This window comes from Gorilla gorilla, chromosome 9 (assembly GCF_029281585.2).
Source record: "Gorilla gorilla gorilla isolate KB3781 chromosome 9, NHGRI_mGorGor1-v2.1_pri, whole genome shotgun sequence".
Taxonomy (NCBI): Eukaryota; Metazoa; Chordata; class Mammalia; order Primates; family Hominidae; genus Gorilla; species Gorilla gorilla.
The window spans coordinates 9,393,348-9,415,189 of NC_073233.2; the positions used below are offsets into that span (position 1 = coordinate 9,393,348).

At 63.2% G+C, this 21,842-nt stretch overlaps 2 protein-coding genes across 4 annotated transcripts in view; one reads left to right on the forward strand and one right to left on the reverse strand.

Annotated features, from left to right (window-relative positions):
• The window catches only part of SLC67A1 (solute carrier family 67 member 1), a 22,766-nt gene extending 6,742 nt beyond the window's left edge, over positions 1 to 16,024 (forward strand). For all 3 annotated transcript variants that reach the window (XM_004050450.5, XM_019036425.4, XM_004050452.5), the window contains exons 4-11: positions 215 to 375; positions 621 to 753; positions 7,666 to 7,784; positions 9,028 to 9,135; positions 10,349 to 10,449; positions 13,009 to 13,110; positions 13,343 to 13,463; positions 15,790 to 16,024. In XM_004050450.5, coding sequence (XP_004050498.3) covers positions 215 to 375; positions 621 to 753; positions 7,666 to 7,784; positions 9,028 to 9,135; positions 10,349 to 10,449; positions 13,009 to 13,110; positions 13,343 to 13,463; positions 15,790 to 15,977 — 1,033 coding nt within the window. In that variant the 3' untranslated portion in view covers positions 15,978 to 16,024. The remainder of the gene's footprint in view (positions 1 to 214; positions 376 to 620; positions 754 to 7,665; positions 7,785 to 9,027; positions 9,136 to 10,348; positions 10,450 to 13,008; positions 13,111 to 13,342; positions 13,464 to 15,789) is intronic.
• A 3,278-nt stretch (positions 16,025 to 19,302) lies between these two features.
• On the reverse strand, positions 19,303 to 20,565 carry PHLDA2 (pleckstrin homology like domain family A member 2). Its single transcript, XM_004050454.5, has 2 exons — positions 19,783 to 20,565; positions 19,303 to 19,553 (listed from the first exon to the last, which is right to left on the reverse strand). Exon 1 carries the CDS (start codon positions 20,258 to 20,260, stop codon positions 19,793 to 19,795), a length of 468 nt encoding a protein of 155 aa, XP_004050502.1. The 5' UTR covers positions 20,261 to 20,565; the 3' UTR covers positions 19,303 to 19,553; positions 19,783 to 19,792.
• Between the last annotated feature and the right edge of the window lie 1,277 nt (positions 20,566 to 21,842).

A 21,842-nucleotide genomic window follows, 5' to 3' on the forward strand; every position in this document is an offset into this window, starting at 1 on the left:
AGTGAAGCTGTCTGCGCACAGCCCCACTGGGACGCTGGGGAAACTGAGGCCCTGAGAGGAGGGAGGCCTCCCAGCATCCGCCCAGGCGCCCCCGCCGTCCATCCCCATCCCGCACTCCAGCCTCCCTGGTCAGCCCCGCCCGGGCAGCCCCTGGACGGGGGGAAGGGGACACTGACCGCCTCCGTGAGGGTCTGACCCGCCCCTCGACCCCCAGGTTCGCGGACCAGCGCGGGGCGCGGGCGGCGCTCACCCTCTCCTTCCTGGCTGCCTTGGCGCTCTACCTGCTCCTGGCGGCCGCCTCCAGCCCGGCCCTGCCCGGGGTCTACCTGCTCTTCGCCTCGCGCCTGCCCGGAGCGCTCATGCACACGCTGCCAGGTAGGGCCGGGGGACTGGAGTCCAGGTGGGGCCGGGTCGGGGGCAGCCTGCGGAGGACCCGTGACACCGCCAGGGAGGTCTGCGTGCGCGCGGGGTCTGGCCCTAAGGGCTGGACGGGGGTGGGGGGCGACGTGGGGCGTGGCTTGTGGAGGAGCAGGTCAGGGGTGGAAGGGGCTTGGGGAGGTTGGTGGGGAAGGGCCACTCCGAGGGGCTTTCGCCGCTCAGCTCCCCCGCCCCGTCCCCAGCCGCCCAGATGGTCATCACCGACCTGTCGGCACCCGAGGAGCGGCCGGCGGCCCTGGGCCGGCTGGGCCTCTGCTTCGGCGTCGGAGTCATCCTCGGCTCCCTGCTGGGCGGGACCCTGGTCTCCGCGTACGGGTGAGTGGTGGGGGCCGGGGCGGAGGCTGTAAGTCAGGACGCCCGCGGCTGGGTCGGCCGCGCCCCGCCCCCTCTCGGCCTCGGTTTCCCCTTTTGCTCGTGGGGCGCGAGTGGCCACGTGATGTGGCTACGGGGGACGTCTGGCCCCGCGCAAGGCCTAGGCCTGACCTCCCGGGCTGGCTGGCCCTGGATAGGGCCAGTTGATGTCTCAGTGCTGTCCGGGGCGCGACTGGACTGCCAAGCTGTCCATGCACAGCCCCACTGGGACGCTGGGGAAACTGAGGCCCTGAGAGGAGGGAGGCCTCCCAGCAGCCTCCTGCTGGGGACAGGAGCACCCTGGGGCTGGGATGCTGTGGCAGCGGGGCTGAGCTGTTGGACGGTGCCCAGAGCACACCTCCCTCTCCGGAGGTCTCTAGGGCTGTGCTGCGGGCCTTGTTTGAGTCCCCAAACGTTCTCCCAGCATTTTCATTGGAGCCTGGGCTGGGGACTCATGGCTGCTGATGGCTGTGAGCAGGAAGTGGAGTGGGGTGGGGTGGGTAGTTTGAACACCTCAACATTGCCCCCAGGACTCTGGTTCTAGAATACAGCGGCAGACAACACAGGCTGAGTCCCTGGGATGAAGGGAATGTGATAGGAATTCCTGTAACATCAGGCTGAGCTACATGGAGCAAAAAGTCACAAAGTAGAACTGGGGGCTCGATAGATGGGATCACTAGGGCCTGTCTGAGGAGGTGGCATCTGAGTCGAGGCCTGAAGCAGGAGAGGGAGGCAAAGAAACCACGGTGCAGAGGCCCTAGGTGTGGAAGCCAGGGGGCCGTGTGGCTGGAGGGAGGGAGAAGGGGCAGGCACCAGGCCGGGGTGCCCTGGGTGGCACAGCAGGGGTGAGAATGGGGGGTGAGCTCCCCTGCAGAGAGACCGGTAGGACAGCCATTGTGCTGGCCGAGGTGGGGGAGGACAGTGGCTGGACCGGAGGGGACCGTGATGAGAGAAAGCAGAGGGTAGATTCTGGCTGGGTTTTGCCAGTGGGTGGGATGTGGGTGTGAACTCAAGATGGCAGTGCCAAGGCTGTGCCTGACCCTGGGGAGCCTGGCGCCTTGCGCAGAGGCCCAAGCAGCCTGGGGCGCCACTGGGATTTGGGTCTTGTTCAGGCCCAGCCTGGGTGCCTGTCAGGCACTCCAGGGAGCTGAGTAGGCACCCAGATAAGGGGGAGAAATGGGGTGCATCTTCAAGTATGGATGGCTCGGAGCCCTGCGCCCCCCAGCACTTCATGTTTCGGGGCTGGGAGGCGAGGAGGGAGCACGTCCTGGGAGCCAAGGGCCACGGGATTTGTGGGGGTCAGGGACCCGTGCCTCTACCGCTGGTGGCCAAGGAAGCCACAGTGGCCCAGCATCTGCAGCAGGGAGGCCACCCCAGTGCTGGACCAGCACCACCCCCCCAAGTCAGTGCCAGCCGCAGAAGCCTCATGCAATAGACAGGTCAAGGGAAATGGGGAGAAAAGAGAGGAGGTTGGGAAGTCGTGCTATAAATGGGGGCAGAGGTGGGTCCAGGAGGCTATGCTAAGGGTGGGAGGAGCCATGGGGAGGCGCCCCAGGGAGAGGGAAGAGCTGATGTGGGAGCCGAGCACATTGCTGGTAGGGTGTCCCTGGAGGATGGGGCTTAGCGCACTTGTGTGGGCAGCTCTGGTGGGACAGCAGGGACGGCTCACCCTGGGGCCAGGGGGCTGGCAGGTGTGAGGTGTGGGGAGCCGGCACCGCCCAGGGCCTGTCTCTCCAGGGTGGCCAGGGTGAGGAAGGGCGTGAGGAGGGCACGGGGAGGAGCGCTGGGCCCCAGCAGGTGGCTGAGCTGGGTGGCCGCCGTCCCAGGGTGCTGCCCACCCCCAGGTACTCTGCCGGCTCAGGGCCCAGCCTTCTGCTGCCGCCTCCTTCCCTGGCCAGCCTTCCTCACCTATGAAATGGGCCCTCCCCTGCCCTTACTCACCCACAAGGATGCTGGGAGGGTCCGAGCTCGCTCAGGCAGTAAGCCATGGCCGTGGTGCTGGAGCAGCTCAGCACACATGCCTCCTGCAGGCCCGTCTACGAGGCCACAGGTCCCCTCCTGTCCTCACCTGCCCTTTCCCCCATCCCAGCTGCTGACCCGGAAGACACCACTCATGTCCCTCTCCCTCCCAGTAGCTGCCAAGATGGCCTCTACCTCTGCCCACACCTGCCAGAACATTCCATTCGCTTCCCTGCCTCCATTCATCCCAAGATCTGAGGCGCTTTACAATCTTGACGTTTCATAATCAGACCAGCTGTGACATTTCCTTTGATGGGAGGGGTAACCGAGGCCCAGGAGATGATGAGGCTCCCTCCATGGAGCTCCCCAGTCCCCGTCCAAGGCCCAGGCAGTGTGGGACTCCCTCAGGTTCCTCATACCACACCCAAAACACAGGGTGCTGCTTGGGCACTGTGGCAAAAGCTGGCTGCCCAGAGTGGTGGTGGCACAGGAGGGCTGCGGGGGTGACCTTGTGGCTGGTACTCTGCCTTTGTCCAACCCAGACAGGGTGAGGGAGGCCCACACCTCCCCCTCGGGGGCTCACCGAAGGCAGTGGGGCCAGGTGCCAGCCAGGCTGCAAAGCCTGGTGCCCCATGGCAAGGGCCAGCCCACTGGCCCTCTTGGTCCGGCTGCCCCGACGCCCGCAGCCTGTTCTGGCTCCTGACCTGGTGCGGGGCAGGAGTCTGGTGCAGCTGTGAACATCCACCGCCTTGCAGCCTTCCTGCCCTTCCTTGATGGAAACCGAGGCACAACATGCGTGGGCTTTCCCTCCCTGCCCACCCACCTGTGTATCCCATTCCTCTGGAAGGCCCCAGTCCTGCCTCATCTGCACCCACCTGGGCAGCAGGTGGGAGGAGGAAGTGGACTTGGCACCCACAAGCTGCGGGGGCGGGCACTGGTATAACTGGTTTGGGCCCAGCCTCCAGAGCCCAGGGCTGAGAGGCCAGGCTGGCCTGAGGAGGGACCCGGGACCTGAGTCACTGCACACACGCTGGGTGGGGGTGGCTCTGTGACTCATGTTCTGAGCCCAGCCCCTCACAGCCTGGGGAGGGATGGGGAGAGGCCATAGAGTCCTATCCTGAGCCAGACAGCAGGGAGCCCTGCAGGGTTTGCCTTCCCCGGGTGGACAGACAGCCACCAGGGCAATGCCGGTGCCATGGGGGTGCCAGGGCCCTGTGGGCAGGACACCCCTGCCCAGCCAAGAAAAAACAAGGAGCCAGGGGCACTGGAGGTCAGAGAGGGAGGAGGGGATGGCAGGGGAGGTGAGCAGTGCCCCATACGACCCAGGGCATCCCAAGCGCTGAGCGGAGGCTGAGGAGTGCAGGGGTGTTTGTAACAGGGCACCTGCTGTACAGGGAAGAGGCTCTCGGGGGCAGATAGATGCAGGGCAGGGGCTGGCAGGCAGCTGAGGGAGCAGCAGGATATGGGCGACCCAGGCCCGCCGCCCCCACCCCCAGCCAGGTGACTCAGCTACTGCCTTAGTTCGTGTGCCTCGCAGTGCCCAGGACACTCTGGTTCTTTCTGTTCTTCCCACAGTGGGCAGGCAGCAGGCCCCGCTGAGATGGTTCTGGCCCCACTGTCCCTCAGGACAGCCCTGTTGAGCAGCAGGCTGGACAGGCCTCCTGCTGGGCCCGTGAGTCACTCCAGTCTCAGAGCACATTTGGGGCAGGAGGGAGCTTCTGGTTTGGTTGGAGGGCTATGTGTTTGGGGAATGGGGGTACCAGGTACGAGGAGACACGAGGACTGGGAAGGGTCAGGCCAGAGGGGCCTTTAGGACCTTCTGGGGCACCCTGGAAGCCAGAGGGCAGCTGCGTTAGGAGTGGCATGGCAAGATGTTCATTTTCAGACATGGTTCTAACTGCAGCATCCTGGAGCATGGATGACGACTTCTCTCAGCCCTGGGCTGGACATCCAGGGACGCTCTGGACGGCCCCCTGCCCCATCCTTTTGTGAGCTAGGTGTCCCACAAAGCCAGGTCCCAGCTGACCTAGCCTCAACCCCACCTGTGGGTTCACTCCTGGCAGCAGGATGACCTGGGCACATGCTGTCACCTTGTGCGTCCCCTTTCAGAGCCTCAGAGTAAGGTGAGGCTTGATGAGGGCTTGTCACCGTAGAACACACAGAAGCCCAGACTTCAGCAGAGGTTCCTGGAGATGCGATTGAAAGCCAGCTCCACGCCCTGCTGTCTGGGCAGCCTCAGGTGTGGGCTGCGGTTGGTGGGCAGGATGCAGGTGGGCTGCGCCCTGCAGGTCCAGAGGGGCCCCAGAACAGTGGAGTTAGGGGCAGCGGCAGCTGTGAACCCAGCCCTCATTTGCATATAAGGAGATGAGGTCACCTAGCAGGTAAGCGGCAGAGAAGGGACAGAGGCTCTGGGTCCCCTGAGTCCTGTCCAGTGTCCTTCCAATAGCATCCAGATAGACACTCCTGTAATCCATTCAACTGAAAGAGCAGGAGGAGACAAAGACAAATTAACCTGTCCCCACCTTCCTGGTCGTGGCTCCATTGATAAAAGTGTTGGATGAGCCCTGGGAAGCCAGCATGCCCCTGCGTCTGGCAGGTCGGGGTGAGGTTGAGGGGGGCTGAGCAGGAGGGGCTGACGGCACTGTGCTAAGGGTGCTTCAAGTCAATGGTCCTGGGGGATGCCCAGGCTGTCCAGCGTGCAGAGGCCCCAGGGCTGGGGCCAGCGTGCTGGATTTCCTTCCCACTCCCGTTTCCCTCCTGGCAGTTCATTTTTGGGGAGCAGGAGAGAGCTGTGACTGGGGAAGGACAGCCTGCGTCTCCCCCGCAGCCACCCACGGCCCCTGGCACAGTTGTGGGACCTGACTCCCTACCTCCTGGGGCCCTCCAGGGTCCCCCAGCCCCAGGCTTTCCTGTTGCCCACAGCAGCACAGGCCTTTGGTTTACCCACCACCACTCGAGGGCCTGGCTTCCTGCCACCATGCCTTGCTTGTCACCAGCCTCCTAAAATAGCCATCGAAGTGGCGCGTCTGCTCCTGTGTACTTCTGGGACATCTGGCAAATAAGGCAGGTTTTGCCCTTGCCCAGCCAGACCCTGAGCTGTGACACGCAGGTCTCTGAGGCCAGGGTCCCAAAGAAAGGGCCCGTCTCTCTGGGGCTGGCCACAGGGGCCAGTTGTCCCTCCTGCACCATACATCTGTACCTGCTGGCTGGAGGGACAAGCTGTGGCGCCCGAGCCCAACCGTTCCCCTTCCCTGGCATTTTCCCAAAGGAAGGGCCCATTCGTGTGGAACCCCAGCAGCCAGAAAGCCTGAGTAGCTGACGTCCTGGGCCGTGGGTGCTGCAGGGGTCGGAGCTGCCCTGATGGATTGGCGGGGGCAGCAGCACAGGTGGGGTGGATATGCCAGCACCCCCCAGACTGATGTGAGCTTAGGGGTCCCACCTCAGAAATGAGGGGTGGCCAATGCCCAGACTCTCTGGACTCAGAGGTGGCCCCACTGACTGTCCTAGTCAGTGTAGCACCGAGTCCCTTCCTTGCTCTGGTAAGCGGATGCATGTAAGTGTGTGTACAAGTTTGCCCGTGTGCATGTGTGTGTGCACGTGTGGCTGTGGTGAAGAGGGGCGAGGAAAGTCCTTTCTTTGAACTCCTTGGTGGGGAAATGGTGGCCTGTGGCTGGCCTTGTTTTCGGGTGCAAGGGCATCTTCCAGGACCCTGACCCCTACTGGTGCCTGTGCCCTGAGGCCCTGGCCAGGGCAGATTTGGAGGATCTGTTGAGGTTGGGGCAGAACTTGTGCTGTGTGTGTGAATGGCTCACACATTTGTCCGATCATCTAATGATCACTGCGGTCTCTGTGCAGGGTCCAACCCCGGCCCACCTGCCCTCAGGGGCCAGATTCTAGCCAGCTGGTAAAGCGAGTCCTTCTCAGATGGCATGCTGTCTGGGAAGGAGGGCTGGGGCCTCACCAAGAAGGGCCCTTGCAGGCTGTATAGGAGTTTGCTCAGCTGCTGAGAGGAAGGCCGTGACGGTCTGGCACAGGCCTGGAGGCCTTACAGACGAGCTCAGTAGGAAGCCCCAATTTCCTCCTGTCTCTGCCTGAGGGGAGGGGGCTGGCTCAGCCCCCAGGAAGCAATGGTGACAGTTGGAACAGCCAGCTTCAGGTGCCTCCGTCCCCAGGTGACAAGGCCTGCCGATTCCTTCCAGGGGAATCACAGGCCAAGTTTCCAGGTGGGGACTCATGGCAGGGAAGCTGACGGTAGAGCCAGAGTCCCAGGCCTTGGTAGTGGCCCAGGCAGGTAGGAAGGTGGCAAAGCAGCCTGAGGGGCACCTCCGAGGCTTTGCAAGGCTCTGGGATCCCAGCCCAAAGCCCCCTCCAAGCCCAGCATGCCCCACACTCTAGAAAGTGGGGAGGGGCCGACAGGAGGGGGGGCGGTTTCTGAGGGCCCGCTGAATGCCAGGCCCACCCTTGCCCACGCTGGGGAGGCAGCATGGCGATCCCCATGACACAGCACAGGTGCCCAGGTCTCGGAGAGCCCCTCCCAGGGACACGCACACCAGGCTTGCCCTTTGGAGCCTCTCCTGACCTTGGCCAGCGTGGGAGCTGCTGTCCCTGGGAGGATCCGCCGCCCGCCCCAGGCGCTCACCAGCCTGGCTTCCACAGCTGCTACCCACAGGGGCTGCCGGGGCCTGCATGGCGTGGCGAGGGTCAGGGATGGTGAGCGCCTCACCCATTCCTTCATCCATCACCTAATAAATGTGCTCTGAGGGTCCCAGTCCCCACTCTTTAGGCCACAGACTGTGGGGATGTGGGAGGTCAGGTTTAAGCTATTTTAGTGCAACCGAAGATGCAGGTTGGGAGATGTGGCTGGGGCGCCTGGGCCCTGGGACCCGCACCCTGTGCAGCCGAGGCTGTTGCCCACAGGATTCAGTGCCCGGCCATCCTGGCTGCCCTGGCCACCCTCCTGGGAGCTGTCCTCAGCTTCACCTGCATCCCCGCCAGCACCAAAGGGGCCAAAACTGACGCCCAGGCTCCACTGCCAGGTAAGCCCCGCCAGGTACACCCTGCCCAGATGCCGGGGCAATGGAAGGCGTTGGCTAGGCCTGCGTGCTCCAGCCAAGGGGTACGGGGGGCCTGGGGGAAATCTGGGGGCTACTCACACCCTCCTGCCTTCCTTGAACCCCTCCCAGCTGCTGACATCATAGAAGCCAAGTGAGGTGTGGTCATGAAGAGGTGGAAGTGGGGCTCCGGCAGGCAGGGAGGCCCAGAGAGGCAGGGAGGCCCAGACAGGGAAGGCGTTAGGAGGGGAGGCCCAGACAGGGAAGGTGCTAGGAGGGGAGGCCCAGAGAGGCCTGGGGAGGACCAGGAGGGACCCCCAATGGGGTGGGTGGGCCAGCAAGGCTCCGGAGGCTCTGAGTGTCCAGGGAGAGGCGAGGGTGCTGCCCGAGGGGCACTCATTGGTGGAGGGCAGAGGATGGTCAGGCTGGTCCCACGAGGAGAGGCCAAGGCTCCTCAGAGGGGGTCCCCTCAAGGCTGGCCCCCTGCTGAACCCAGCCCCTTTGTGCCAGGCACGTGGCAGGGCCCATGCCTCGGTGCCTAGGGACTAAGAGCCCAGCCTGGGCCGGAGGGACCCACCTGGGACCATCCTGGGGCAGGAGGCTGTCATGGAATTAACCTAGAAAGCCCAGGGGGAGGGCCGGGTGGAGATGGGCCTGTGGCGAGCACAGCAGAGCCAGAGAGGCAGGAGCCCCTGAGACAATAAGGAGGAAGGACTCGGTGAGCCGGGCTGGGGGCCTGTGGCTTCGCACTCAGAGGTGTCCAGTGGGCCAGGCCACGGCGGTGACTTGTGGCCACAGAGAGTGGTACAGCATTGCCATTGTCTTCCTCTGGGCTGGTGGCCTGGTCACGCTCTGCCCCAGACCCCAGGCCAGGACCATATAGGAAGCAGCTATTGGTCCCTTGTTCAGGGACTGCCGCAGGCCTCCGCCACTGCATGCCCAGGTTGAGGCCAGTCTACCTGCGTGCAGAGGATGCTTTTCCTGAGTGCCTCTGGGGATTCGGGGGCCCCTAGGAATGCTTAGAAGTGTGCTGAGGGGCGGTGCCCAACCTGGGAGCTGGGAGCATCACCAGCTCCCATTCCCACAAGTGAGCGGCGCTGAAGCCAAGGAAGGAAGCTTTACCCTGGCGGGCGCAACAGGACCTTCCGAATGGCGAGGCCTGCAGCCGGGCGAGGGGCGGGCATTGGGACAATGGCCTTTGCAGGCCTAACTGGCCTCTCCGTGCCAGGCGGCCCCCGGGCCAGTGTGTTCGACCTGAAGGCCATCGCCTCCCTGCTGCGGCTGCCAGACGTCCCGAGGATCTTCCTGGTGAAGGTGGCCTCCAACTTCCCCACAGGTGAGTCCCAACTACTGCCCCGACAGCGGCCAGAGCCTGGCAGAGTCCCAGCTGCGGCCAGGGCCCAGCCCTTCCTCTGGTCTGTGCCCCACAGGTCCACACAGATGTGGTAGAGCAGGCGGGAGCGGGAGGAAGGCAGAAAAGGGTCTTTCCCACCCCCTTCCAGCCCCCTACACTGTGCACCTGCAGGTCCCAGGGAGGGTCCCTACGGGCAGAGGGCCTGGCTCGCAGCCATGCATCCCTGTGTGCTCCTCAGCTCTTACCCTCATACCCTGTGGCCCCACGTCCTCTCCAGACAGCCTGAGATGCAGGGACAGCAGGTCTGAGTGTCAACACTGCCTTCTGAAGCATGCTGGCCCTGGGCCCTCTCAGCAGACCCTAGGGCGTCACGGACCACAGATAGGATAGCGAGCCACGGACAAGCCCACGAGCAGCCCTGTCCCTCAGAAGCCCCGCCTGGACTCCTCTAACTGAGAAGCCAGGAAGCAGGATGGAGAATAGGCCCTCAGCACTCCAAGTGGCCCCGGCCCCTGTCCCACCCAGCCCAGCCCACCTAGGCCAGCTCTGTTGGTTCTCAAAACTGGAACCCAAGTTACTAACCTCAGTAACAGGCCCTTTGAGGGCCCTTTTTTTTGAGACCACTGACCAGGCTGGAGTGCAGTGGTATGATCTCAGCTCACTGTAGGCTCCACCTCCCAGGCTCAAGCAATCCTCCTGTCTCAGCCTCCCGAGCAGCTGGGACTACAGGCATGGGCCACCACGCTCAGCTAATTTAAGTGTTTGTAGAGACAGGGTCTCACTATGTTTTCCAGGCTGGTCTCAAACTCCTGGCCTCAATCAGTCCTCCCTCTTCGGCCTCCCAAAGTGCTGGGATTGCAGACGTGACTTTGAGGGCTCTTATAACAGACAGCCGTGGTGGGTCTTGGGGGCCAAATCCTCCCACATGGTCAGCCCTGGGTCCCTCCCTTCCAGCACCTTCCTGCTCACAGTCCAGAGCTTAGCAACCACATGAGAGGCACTTTCCACACCAGGGATACGGCAGAATCCCAGGGAAGGGTCTCATTGGCCCGGCTGGCATCACAGGCCCCTCTCTGAACCAGTCACCAGCCAGGGCCCAGACACCCTGATTGGCCAGGCTGCTGAGGCGGGAGGGAGGTGGGCGCCAAGGCCGGGGTGTGGGGGTACTCACCCCTGTTCCCCTGCCCCGGCTCAGGGCTCTTCATGGTCATGTTCTCCATCATCTCCATGGACTTCTTCCAGCTGGAGGCCGCCCAAGCTGGCTACCTCATGTCCTTCTTCGGGCTCCTCCAGATGGTGAGTGGGCACACAGGGCGTGCTGGGGGGCACGGCAGGGGTCTCCGGTGGGGCAGGCCTCTGAGAGTAGAGGCTCCTCCCCGGTGGAGGCTGGGGAGCCCTTGGCCTCCCATCTGGCACATGTCAGGGTCCACAGGGAACCAGGCATACAGGCCAGGGAGGGAGAGCCAACTGCAGTGGTGGGCACGCTGTGAGGACAGTGGACTCCGGCCTCTGATGGGCAGCTGGCTGGGATCTGTGGCAGCCCACCTGCCCACCAGCTGTGTGACCAGAGCAAGTCTCCCAAACTCTCCAAATCTGTCCCATGAGGCCAAAGTGCCCGCCTTGCAGGGTCCTTGGCAGATGAGATGACCTAACGTGGCAAAGTGGTTAGACCAGTGTGGGCCCCTTTGGAGGTCCCATAGGAGCAAGACGCCAGCCCTCAGAGGCCACACTGTCATGGTAGGATAAGACGCCAGCCCTCAGAGGCCACGCTGTCATGGTAGGATAAGACGCCAGCCCTCAGAGGCCACGCTGTCATGGTAGGATAAGACGTCAGCCCTCAGAGGCCACGCTGTCATGGAAGGATGCCCTGAAACCCTGGCAGCTCCGATGCGGCAGGTGTCTGTCTGCCAGCCCCCCAGAACCGCTCAGCTCCCGGGCCGGGGCGAGACACCTCCACCACCAGCTCCTCTGGGCTTCTGGACCAGACCCTGGGTGGTGGGACAGGTGATGATGTGCCGCCACCCAGGATGGCCGCCTGACAGCCAGAGTGCGGGGGGGGTGCTATTCTGGGACCCGCCGGGGTGGGGGTGGGGGCTCTCGGCCTCTCCGGAAGCCTGTGGCATTCCTGGCACCTCCAAGCCATCTGCTCTTCAGCCTCTGGGCCCAGGACTAGACTAGTGCTAAAATAGCTGCTCCTGGGAGGGGCTGGACCCCCACTGTGGGCAGAGAGGGCCTCTGCTTTTTGGGCCAGGAGGGGCCACCCTGGCAGGGTAAAAAGAGATAAACAGAAAAACAACAGCAACAATAATAGTAACAATCCAGGGTTGGTGCCATGGGGCCTGTTCTGAACAGGCTGCGCCCAGCTCACTGCAAGGAAGGACGCTTAGCCAGGCCCTGGCTGAAGCCTGCAGCTGGGCTGGACACAGCAGTCATTGGCCTGTGTTGTGGGGGACTTGGGCCTGCCATGGCTGCAGTGGGGACCCTGCCTGAGACAGACAGAGCTGGGGTGGTGACCAACACCGTCGGGGCACCCTCGCAGGAACTGGGCCTGGTGAACTGCCCAGGGACGGGGAAGGAGCAGGGTGAGGCCTGGGGACCCCAACACAGGCTGAGCAGCGGGAGAGGAGGCTGAGGAGGGGAAGGAGGGGGCCCGCAGAGTAGCCCCCAGACCCCAAGTCCAGCCAGGGACAGGCTTGTTAGCTCCAGGTTCATGTCACAACCTGCAGGGCTCCTAAGTTCAAGCTTTTTTAAACTTAATGGGCAAACTGAGACGCAACACAAATAGGCTTCTGACCTTGGTGTCTGAGTCCTGGCTCTGAAGTCCTTCACAGCACTCACTGTGAGCCCCTCTTAGACGCACTGCACGAAGTGAGCTTGCCAGCTCTTCCTTTAAAAAACGTGTTAGGCCGGGCACAGTGGCTCACGCCTGTAATCCCAGCACTTTGGGAGGCCGAGGCGGGCGGATCCCGAGGTCAGGAGATTGAGACTATCCTGGCGAACATGGTGAAACCCCGTCTCTACCAAAAATACAAAAAAAAAAAAAAAAAAATTAGCCGGGCCTGGTGGCAGGCACCTGTAGTCCCAGCTACTTGGGAGGCTGACGCAGGAGAATGGCGTGAACCCGGGAGGCGGAGCTTGCAGTGAGTGGAGATTGCGCCACTGCACTCCACGCTGGGCGACAGAGCGAGACGCCATCTCAAAAAAAAAAAAAAAAAAAGGTGTTAAAATCCCAAAAAACGCTAAGATAAAGCAAGTGTGAAAGTAAGATTTTTAAACCATTTATGGTTCCGGTTGGAAGCAGTTTCTGTTCTGCCTGGCAGGAATTTGGGAGAGTGACTGGTCCCCTGCAGAGGTGCTGCAGGCTGGGCCTGCCCTGTGGGCAGATACTGAGCCCAGGGGCTCCTCCAGCCGGGGCCACCCCTGCACTCCCAGGCGCGTTGGCCCAGCATGCCCTGCTTAGTGGAGGAGCTGAGATGACCAGATAGAGAGCCTCGCCCTGGCCTGGGAGCAGCCTGCGGCCGAGCCTGTCCCACCGAATCCATCCCTGGGAGCAGCCTGCAGCCGAGCCTGTCCCACCGAGTCCATCCCTGGTGTCCCTGGTGTGGGCCTTTCCTTCCTCCCTTGCGGAGAGGAGCCCCAACTCCTCAGGGATCTCAGACCCATCCTGATGCAGTCGCTGCTGGAAGAGTAGGGAGAGACCCCGGGGCTTGCAGATGCTGAGGGGCCTTCTCTGCAGAGGGGCCCTGGCCACCACAGGCCAGTCTGGAGGTCCCCAGCTTTGGGGGCTGGCCACAGTCCAGACGCCCCTCCCTCGCCTCCCCCATACCCACTTCTACCCTCTCTGTCTGGTTCTAGGTGACCCAGGGCCTGGTCATCGGGCAGCTGAGCAGCCACTTCTCGGAGGAGGCGCTGCTCCGGGCCAGCGTGCTGGTCTTCATCGTGGTGGGCCTGGCCATGGTGAGGGCTCCCCGCTTTGGGCCCACTCACCTGACCCTCTCACTGGGCAAGGCCACTTGGGCGGTACCATCTGTGCTTAAGCCCTTGGGGCCTCCTCCACCCCTCCACACCCACCCGGGGCCAGCTCTTCAGCAGGGACAGCAGTCAGGGTGGGGAGGGACAGGTAAGACCCCAGAGAGGAGCCTGGTCCCGTGAGGCCCCCACTCAGCTCGGCTCCTGCCTGCCGTCCCAGGCCTGGATGTCCAGCGTCTTCCACTTCTGCCTGCTGGTGCCCGGCCTGGTGTTCAGCCTCTGCACCCTCAACGTGGTCACCGACAGCATGCTGACCAAGGCTGTCTCCACCTCGGACACAGGTGAGTGTGGCCAGCGAGTGGAGCAGCCTCCTCCAGGAAGCCCTAGGAGCTACCCAGTGGGGATGGGGTGGGCAGCCTAGGGTCTGTGTGGGGTGGGTAGGATGGGGGGCCTGGGGTCTGTGTGGGTTGAGTGGAGTGGGGGGCCTGGGGTCTGTGTGGAGTGTGTGGGGTGGGTGGGGTGGGAGCTTGGGGTCTGTGTGGGATGAGTAAGGTGGGGAGCCTGGGTCTTGCATGAGACTCCTGCCCTACCACCTAGCCCAGCTGGGGGCAGGCCAGGGACCTGGGAGAGGGCTGCCCACAGGTGGCAGTTGGCTTGGCCCTGAGAAGCACCTGAGGACTTTGCCTGCCAGGCCTGGAGGCCCCGGGGACTTCTGGGCCCTCCCCCAGCACGGGGAGGGGGGCACACAAGTGCTCAGGAGCTTCCTGAATGAATGAGGGAGTGAATGAATGCATACCAGTAATTAAATCCAGGAAGCCCCTGGGCCACTGCAGGGGACACAGGTCCCCGAGACATAGATCCCCCAGTCCCCACTTCGGACCCAGCTTTCTTTCTTGAGGCCTAAGAAAGCCCCTCATGCAGACTGGGGGTGCCCTGGGCCCGATGGTACCCAGGCTCCTGCCCCACCCCAGGCACAGTGTGGGTACACACTGGCCAGTGCAGGGGGCTCCTGTGGGCTGGTTGAGGTCAAAGGACTCAGGAGTCCTTTGGAGTACTGGAGATTCTTCCAGGCCTCCCCAGCAGCAGATCCAGAAAGCTCAGGGCACACATCTGACACTCCATCCACCTGCCTGTCTGGGAGGCAGCAGACCAAGGTCTAGAGGCCCGGATGTGGCCAGGCTGCAAAGGGCAGGCCTATTCTCAGGGCTGCCTGGGAACCTCCAAGGCCTTCCGGGACTGTGACTCCATGGTGCAAGGGCTGATGCAGGCTGAGCCAGGAGGGCTTCCTGGAGGAGGTTGGGCAGCACTTTGGAGAGGCCGGGAGGAGGGCACAGGAGAGGAAGGCCTGGGGAGATGAGGACCGGGCCTGGCTGGGAAGAGGCCCCTGGAGGCTGAGGGAGACCAGGCCCAGGCCATTGGGCCACGTCATGCGCAGACACCACCCCTGGCCTGGAAGGAGCCAGCACCTGGTTCCCAGCAGCAGCTTGGAAACCCAGCGACAGAAGAGGCAGGAACTGCACCCTGAGTCTGCAGAAGAGGCTGCTCTGGTGCAACAGGCGAGGCTGCTCTTAATGGTCCTCCATGCTGGGCCCTGAGCCCAGGTGGGGCGTGGCCAGCTCCTCATCACAGCTGACCAGTCCCGGGAGTTCCAACTCCAGGAGACCTGGGCTCTGAAGTCCCTGGAGCCAGAGACCCTCTGGGCACGGGACCAGAGGCAGTGTCCTCCCACCTGGAGTCCTGGGGGGTCCTCCCGCTTAGCGAGTGCTGCCCCCCTTGTTGCCCGAGTGTTGACAACAGCCACAGATAGTGCCCACGTGCCCGTCCATGCTGCGGGTAGCTGGCCACAGGGGCGTGGAGATGCGGTGTCAGGGACAGAGCAGGCTGCTGCGCAGGTCGGGGCTGTCCGGGGAGCCTCGGAAGCCGCTCAGTCTTGCTCGGGGGACAGGAGGGGCAGGTGGAGGGGCCCTGCATGGGCTTCCGAAGCCCCTCCCAGCCCTGTGAGGGGGAGTTCCATGGAGTAGTAGGAGCTCCGCAGGGTGGGGCGGCTGGAGGAGGGGCTGATGGCCAGGAGGGGCTGTGGGATGGGGGTGTCGTGCCCACTCTGAACTCAAGCCCCAACGGTGTCTCACGGGCCAGGCTTAGCCTCCCACTGCATCACCAGCCCTCGGTGGTGGCAGGCACCCTGGGAAAGAGCCATGAGAGCCAGCTCCCTGACAGCCTGGGCGGGAGGTTCCGGGCCCCGGGCACAGATGCCATCTCCCTTGGCAGGCCTGGCAGGGCGGGGCCTTCTGCGGTGACCTGTGGCCCCATTCCCATGCTCCTCCTGTGCTTGGAAACTTTCTAGAGCAGGGAAGAGACTCAGCCCAATGCCCTGGGAAGCACCCTGCATGGCTGAGAGGTCCTCGGGGAACAGACCAGTGGGTAGAGAGAGCTGTGTTTGCTCCAAAGCCCAGGCGGGTGGCAGGGGGTGGGGGACTGGAGGTTAGAAGCTGGCAGGTGGAAAGGATGGGTGTTCAGGGGAGTATTTCACCAGACTATGCAAGGTGCGGACTGCGCCGTGAGGTCAGGGTGGGTCAGGAGAGATGGGAGGCCATGGCTGTGTTCAGGAAGTGGGCAGTCGGCCCAGGGAGCTGCCCAGGGCCTGACTACCCCCATGCACCCCCCCAGGGACCATGCTGGGCCTCTGCGCCTCTGTACAACCACTGCTCCGAACTCTGGGACCCACGGTCGGCGGCCTCCTGTACCGCAGCTTTGGTGTCCCCGTCTTCGGCCACGTGCAGGTTGCTATCAATACCCTTGTCCTCCTGGTCCTCTGGAGGAAACCTATGCCCCAGAGGAAGGACAAAGTCCGGTGACCGCTGCCCAGACACAGACTGGCAATAAACTCCTACTAAATCCCTCAGACCTCTTCCGGCCTGGTTTCTGCAGGCTCACGCATGGTCTGCCTGCGTCCTTCAGTGAGGGATGGGGCCTTGGGCTGGAGGGCTTCCTCGAGGAGGGCGCCTACAGCTGGGCAAAGCTCTGGGGAGGACAGAACCACCCAAAGTGGTTCACTGTTATTAGTACAGCCCTGAGTCCGCCCATGGAGGAGTTCCCCCTGCTGCCACACAAACAGCTCTTGCTCACATCCCAAGCAATGGGGAGCTCACTGCCCAACTCCCGCCCACAGTGTGCCTGCCCAAGAGCAGAAACAGGTTGCTTTAAAAGATCAGGGAACCTGGCTGGGCGCAGTGGCTCACGCCTGTAATCCCAGTACGTTGGGAGGCCGAGGCGGGAGGATCATGAGGTCAAGAGATCGAGACCATCCTGGCCAACATGGTGAAACCCCGGCTCTTCTAAAAATATTTTTTAAAAAATTAGCTGGGTGAGGTGGTGCACGCCTATAGTCCCAGCTACTCGGGAGGCTGAGGCAGGAGACTCGCTTGAACCCGGGAGGCGGAGGTTGCAGTGAGCCAAGATCCCACCATTGCATTCCAGCCTGGCAACAGAGCGAGACTCCATCTCAAAAAAAAAAAAAAAAAATGATCAGGGAACTGAGGCCTTCCTAGATGGAAGGAAAAATGCCCTCACTCTGCTGAACAGTCCAGCACACAGACCCAAACCCTGGTCGCAGAACTGTACCAAGGAGGCTGTCAGCCACCCAAACCCCAGAACTGCACCAGACACTGCCGGCCACCCAAACTCCAGAACTGCACCACACACTGCCAGCCACCCGAACCCCAGAACTGCACCAGACACTGCCAGCCACCCGAACCCCAGAACTGCACCAGGCACTGCCAGCCACCCGAACCCCAGAACTGCACCAGGCACTGCCAGCCACCCGAACCCCAGAACTGCACCAGGCACTGCCAGCCACCCGAACCCCAGAACTGCACCACGCACTGCCAGCCACCCGAACCCCAGAACTGCACCAGACACTGCCAGCCACCCGAACCCCAGAACTGCACCACACACTGCCAGCCACCCGAACCCCAGAACTGCACCACACACTGCCAGCCACCCGAACCCCAGAACTGCACCACACACTGCCAGCCACCTGAACCCCAGAACTGCACCAGACACTGCCAGCCACCCGAACCCCAGAACTGCTCCAGACACTGCCAGCCACCCGAACCCCAGAACTGCACCACACACTGCCAGCCACCCGAACCCCAGAACTGCACCAGACACTGCCAGCCACCCGAACCCCAGAACCGTACCACACACTGCCAGCCACATGAACCCCAGAACTCCTCTGGTGTCCCCTTATCTCAGCCTCTTCATCCTATAGCTCAGTGGCCCCCAACATTTTCCGTACCAGGGACCAGTTTTATGGAAGGCAATTTTTCCACGGATGTGGGTGGGCCAGATGAAACTGTTTCACCCCAGATCATCTGGTATTAGATGCTCATGGGGAGTGCTCAACCTAGATCCCTCTTGCGCACAGTTCACAACAGGGTTCTCGTCCCTGTGAGAACCTAATGCTGCCGCTGATCTGGCGGGAGGTGGAATATAGGCGGTCATGCTTGCCCCGCTGCTCACCTCCTGCTGTGCGGCCCAGCTACTAACAGGCTATGGACAAGTACCCATCCGTGGCCTGGGAACTGGGGGTCCCTTCTATAGCTGATTTGCTGGCCAGGTCATGTACTGTTGCCTTCCCAGCCTCCTGACCACAGCACTTCCCGACCCCTCACCCCCACCCCCTGGCCCTGGGCTCTGGGGAGGAGAACCGGGCATGAGGAGGCCAGCCCAGCCGCTGTGACCGATTGACCCATCTGGAGAGGACAGGCTTTCCACAGCCTCAGCGAGGGTCTGCAGCTGCCCCTGAGACCATGAAGGCCGCCCCTCCTCTCCTCGGGCTGCTTTTAAAAGAAGCTGTTGAAACATGGACTCCCCAAACCTTAGAATTCCACTGTCCTCAGAATTTGAGGAATTCCAAAATTCCTCAAACAAGAAGTGGCCTCAGTGAGCCAAGGGCCATCCACCCTCTTTGCCTAAAGCTCAGGCCAGATCATGCCTATGCTTGAAGCACCCAGGGGCAAGGGCTCTCCTCTTGACCTTGGATATCCATCCAGGTGAGGCTCTGGTGGGCCAGCCAGGAGGCCCAGGAGCCCAGCCAGGCAGCGTCCTTGGCTGCTGTTTTCTGCTTTTTGCAGGAGCCCCTCCCCCATCTGCACAGGGGCTTCACAAATTGCGTTTGGGAGAAACTTCCTTGCAGGCAATAGTTTCTTCTGGACCTAGCACCAAGACTCCTGTGGACCATGCAGCGAAGGGATAGCACCCTCCCCGCCCTGAGCCCAGAGATAGCACCCTCCCCGCCCTGAGCCCAGACCAGCCGCCAGGCTTCATCGGCCCCCTAGCAACAGAGATTAGGGTCCAATTCTGGTACTTCTCTGCCTCCCCTACTGGCATCCCTCCAACCACGAAGGTTCCAGAAATGAAGGCCGCATTGTGGGGTGAGGAGTCATGCCTGTACCCCTTATCACCTCCTCAGCTTGTTCATCACCAGGAGCCCTCCTGGGTGGGGGACACACTTCCTGAACCCTAACTGTCTCAGACCATCCCTGTCTTTCAAAGAGCACAGCCAGACCGGAGGGCAGAAAGCCGTGGTCAGCTATCTCAGAAAGAGGGGCAGGGATTTGCTGCACTCAGGCCTCTCCACCCCAATGTCCTGGGCCAGTACCTGGAGGTGCAGTGACCTCTGCCTCCTGCCCCACCATCGGAGACAGCCCAGAACTCTCTCCTGTTCCCCCAGAAGCAAAGGCGACCCTGCCCGCCCCACACTGCGGGCACTGGCCAGGAGCGGCTGGCGGCGGGCAGCCAGAGGGCTGAGGGATTCCTTCTGGTCTGACTGCGCGGGTGGTTTGTGGGCAGGAAGTGCTGCTGGGGAAGGTCCCCCCACCACAGGCAGCAGCAGCTCGGACCCAGGGCCCTTGTCCTCCCCAGGTTCAATTCCTCAGGACACACCAAGGAGCAGAAGGTAGCCAGGGTCAAGCCCCAGGGCACTTCCTGGCCTCTGGGGAGGCTGCTTGGAAAAGAGGGTGTGGACCAGGCCCAGTAGATGACACGATTCATTTATTCATTCAAAGCCGGTTCCCAGCGCCTTTCACACCAGCCCCGCAGGACTGGATGAGGGTGTCCTGCCCGCCCATTCCTGGGCCTCCACCCTCCCAGCAGGAGTCTCACTGAGCCACAGCCGGATGGTAGAAAAGCAAACTGGCCAAGTGATTTATTTGCAATGGGCACAGTGATGCAAAAACAAGATATTAAGACTATAAAATATGTGACTACAAAGAACCAGCGAAATAAATACATAGATATTAGATAGTCCAATAACTTAAGGCGCCCGTGCAACGGAGCGAGGATCCGCGCGCACGGGAAGTTCTTCTGCTGCAGGGCTGGAGAGTGCCGGCCACGTCCTAGCCTCGGTCCGACTCGTCCAGCGTATGGCCCTGTGGGGAAAGGACTGGGTCAGAGAGCTGTGCCAGGGCCGGTCCGGGTCCAGCCTGAGGGGCCCCGAGACCCTGACGCGAGGGGGCCAGCGCGATTGCGGGGCGCCGGGTCCCCCAAGGAGGTGCAGCGCCCCCCGCCCCGCCGTCTGGGGTTGAAGTGGTTTTTCCCAAAGGCCCCGGTCCCGGCTGTTAGGGCGCAGGGCTCGCCGGGACGCGGGCAGGCACTTACCGCGGCGGGCTCATGGCGTGCGGGGTTTGGGCTGCGGGGATGGCCTGGAGGGCTCCGAGGGCTCGGAGGGTGCGGCGGCCGCGGCGGCCACGGCGTCCTCGGCGGGTGCGGCGAGCGCGGCGGGTGCGGTGCGTTCCTGGCGGCTGCGAAAGTCCTGCAGGGCGCGGCGGTTCTGGAAATCGATGAGCGCCAGCGCGATGGCCGCGTTCCAGCAGCTCTCGCCCGCGCAGCGGAAGTCGATCTCCTTGTGGTCGGTGGTGACGATGGTGAAGTACACGTACTTGCCCGTGCGCTCCACGCAGTCCACCTTGAGGATGGAGTGGAAGCGCAGCTCCTTGGGGCGCGCGCGGGGGCTGGCGGGGAACAGGCTCAGGCGGTCGGAGGTGAGCACCCCGCGCTTCTTCTTCCATAGCTGGAAGAGGCTGTCGCTGCGCTTCTCCAACTCGCCCTCGCGTAGCACCTCGTCGGGGGATTTCATGTCGTGCCGGGCGAGGGACTGAGAGCGGCAACGCGGGCGGTGACGGCGCCGGCTCTGCTCCTCGTGGCCCCGGCGCGGCCTTTATAGCTGCCCCTCCCCGCCCCGCCCCGGCCCTCGGGCCACCCCGCCCGCCTGAGCCCCGCGCGCCCCGGGCCATACCCTCCCCAAGCCCAGCCGTCCGGGCCCGCACGTCGCGTCCGCGCTCTGGTCGGTCCCCGGCCGTCCCCTCCCATCTCAGAAGCCCGCGCTCCTCTTGCCCCCCGTGCCCCAGCTTTCCGGCCCCGTGGGGTGACTCGAGGTCCCGCCCCGCCCGGGCGCTCGCCCGCACCGTCTCGCAGGCCGGCCCCGCGGAAGAATGCGCTGCAGCCAGCCCTGCCCGCGATGACTCACGCCGGGGAGCCCCGGGAAGCACCCGCGGGCCCGGGGCCCGGGGCCGGCCCACCGTGGGGAGACAGCCGGGACCAGACCTTCACCCTCCAGGCGCCCCAAGTCCAGCCCTGCCGCTCTCGGGCTCCCGGGGCAGAAGGAGGGTCGAGGCCCCCTTCCTTACTCCCGAGCCCTGGCCGTTCCGTCCTGTTCGGAGGCCCTTCCCAGGGCCGCCCAGAGACCCTCTCCGAAAGTAGCCCTGCCCTAGCGGACCGAGCTCCCATCTTGCCACCCACGGGCTGCGCCCAGAACGACCTCCTCTCTTAGCCTCGGTTTTCGCTTCTGTGAAATGGGAACAGTAACCTTTGCTGGATTAGGGAACACGTGGAAAGGGCTAGACCAGCAACCCATAGAGCTCAGAAAATGGAAGGGGAAGAGGAAGCCTGTTCTCCTTCCTGCGCCCTCGTAGTGTCCCGAACTGGGGTACGGACTGCTCCGACCGCGCCCCCACGACCCGGACCGGAGAGAGGTCCCAGGAGCTGAGGGGTTCGGGCTGGGCCGCGACGCCCGCTCTCTGGGATCAGCCTGGGGGCGAGGGTCGGCGGGGGCGGCTGAGTCATCGCTTTCCAGCTGGGCAGACGGGCGGTTTTATTTACCCTCTTCCTTTAAAGGGTTTAATAGACAGGAAGCGAAAGCCGGCTCTTCCCGGGTTCCCAGGGGTGGGGGTGGAGCCGGCCGAGAGGACCCCAGAGACCCCGGCTACTCCACGTCTCCCACCTTCCCGCACCCCTGCCCCCTAGCTGCGCCCTGGGGTGCTTACAGCAGGAAGTCCCAACTCTGGGGTCAGAATTGGCCTCAATGACGGGGCCCACGCAAAATGAAAACGAGAGTCCCCTGATTCAAAATGTATTTAAAATGTCAAGACAGTGGCAGCAGAGCGTAAAACCCAGACCTGGGACCAGCCCTACCTCCACCTGCCCTTCAGGGTCACTGTAAAGGATAAAGAGACGTCCGGCTCAGAGGAGCGCCCCAGACCCGGTTCTGTGAATGGCATGCAGGTAGCAGCTGCCCGGTGGTCCCACCGGTGTGGCCAGAGGACCTGGCAGTGGGCAGGGGTGTGGTGTGGAGGGGCAGTGCCGGCAGAGGGCAGGGTTGGGCTGTGCCAGGGTTCTGGCCTGGGAGTGAGACACCTGCCTGGGGCCGGCGGGTCAACACT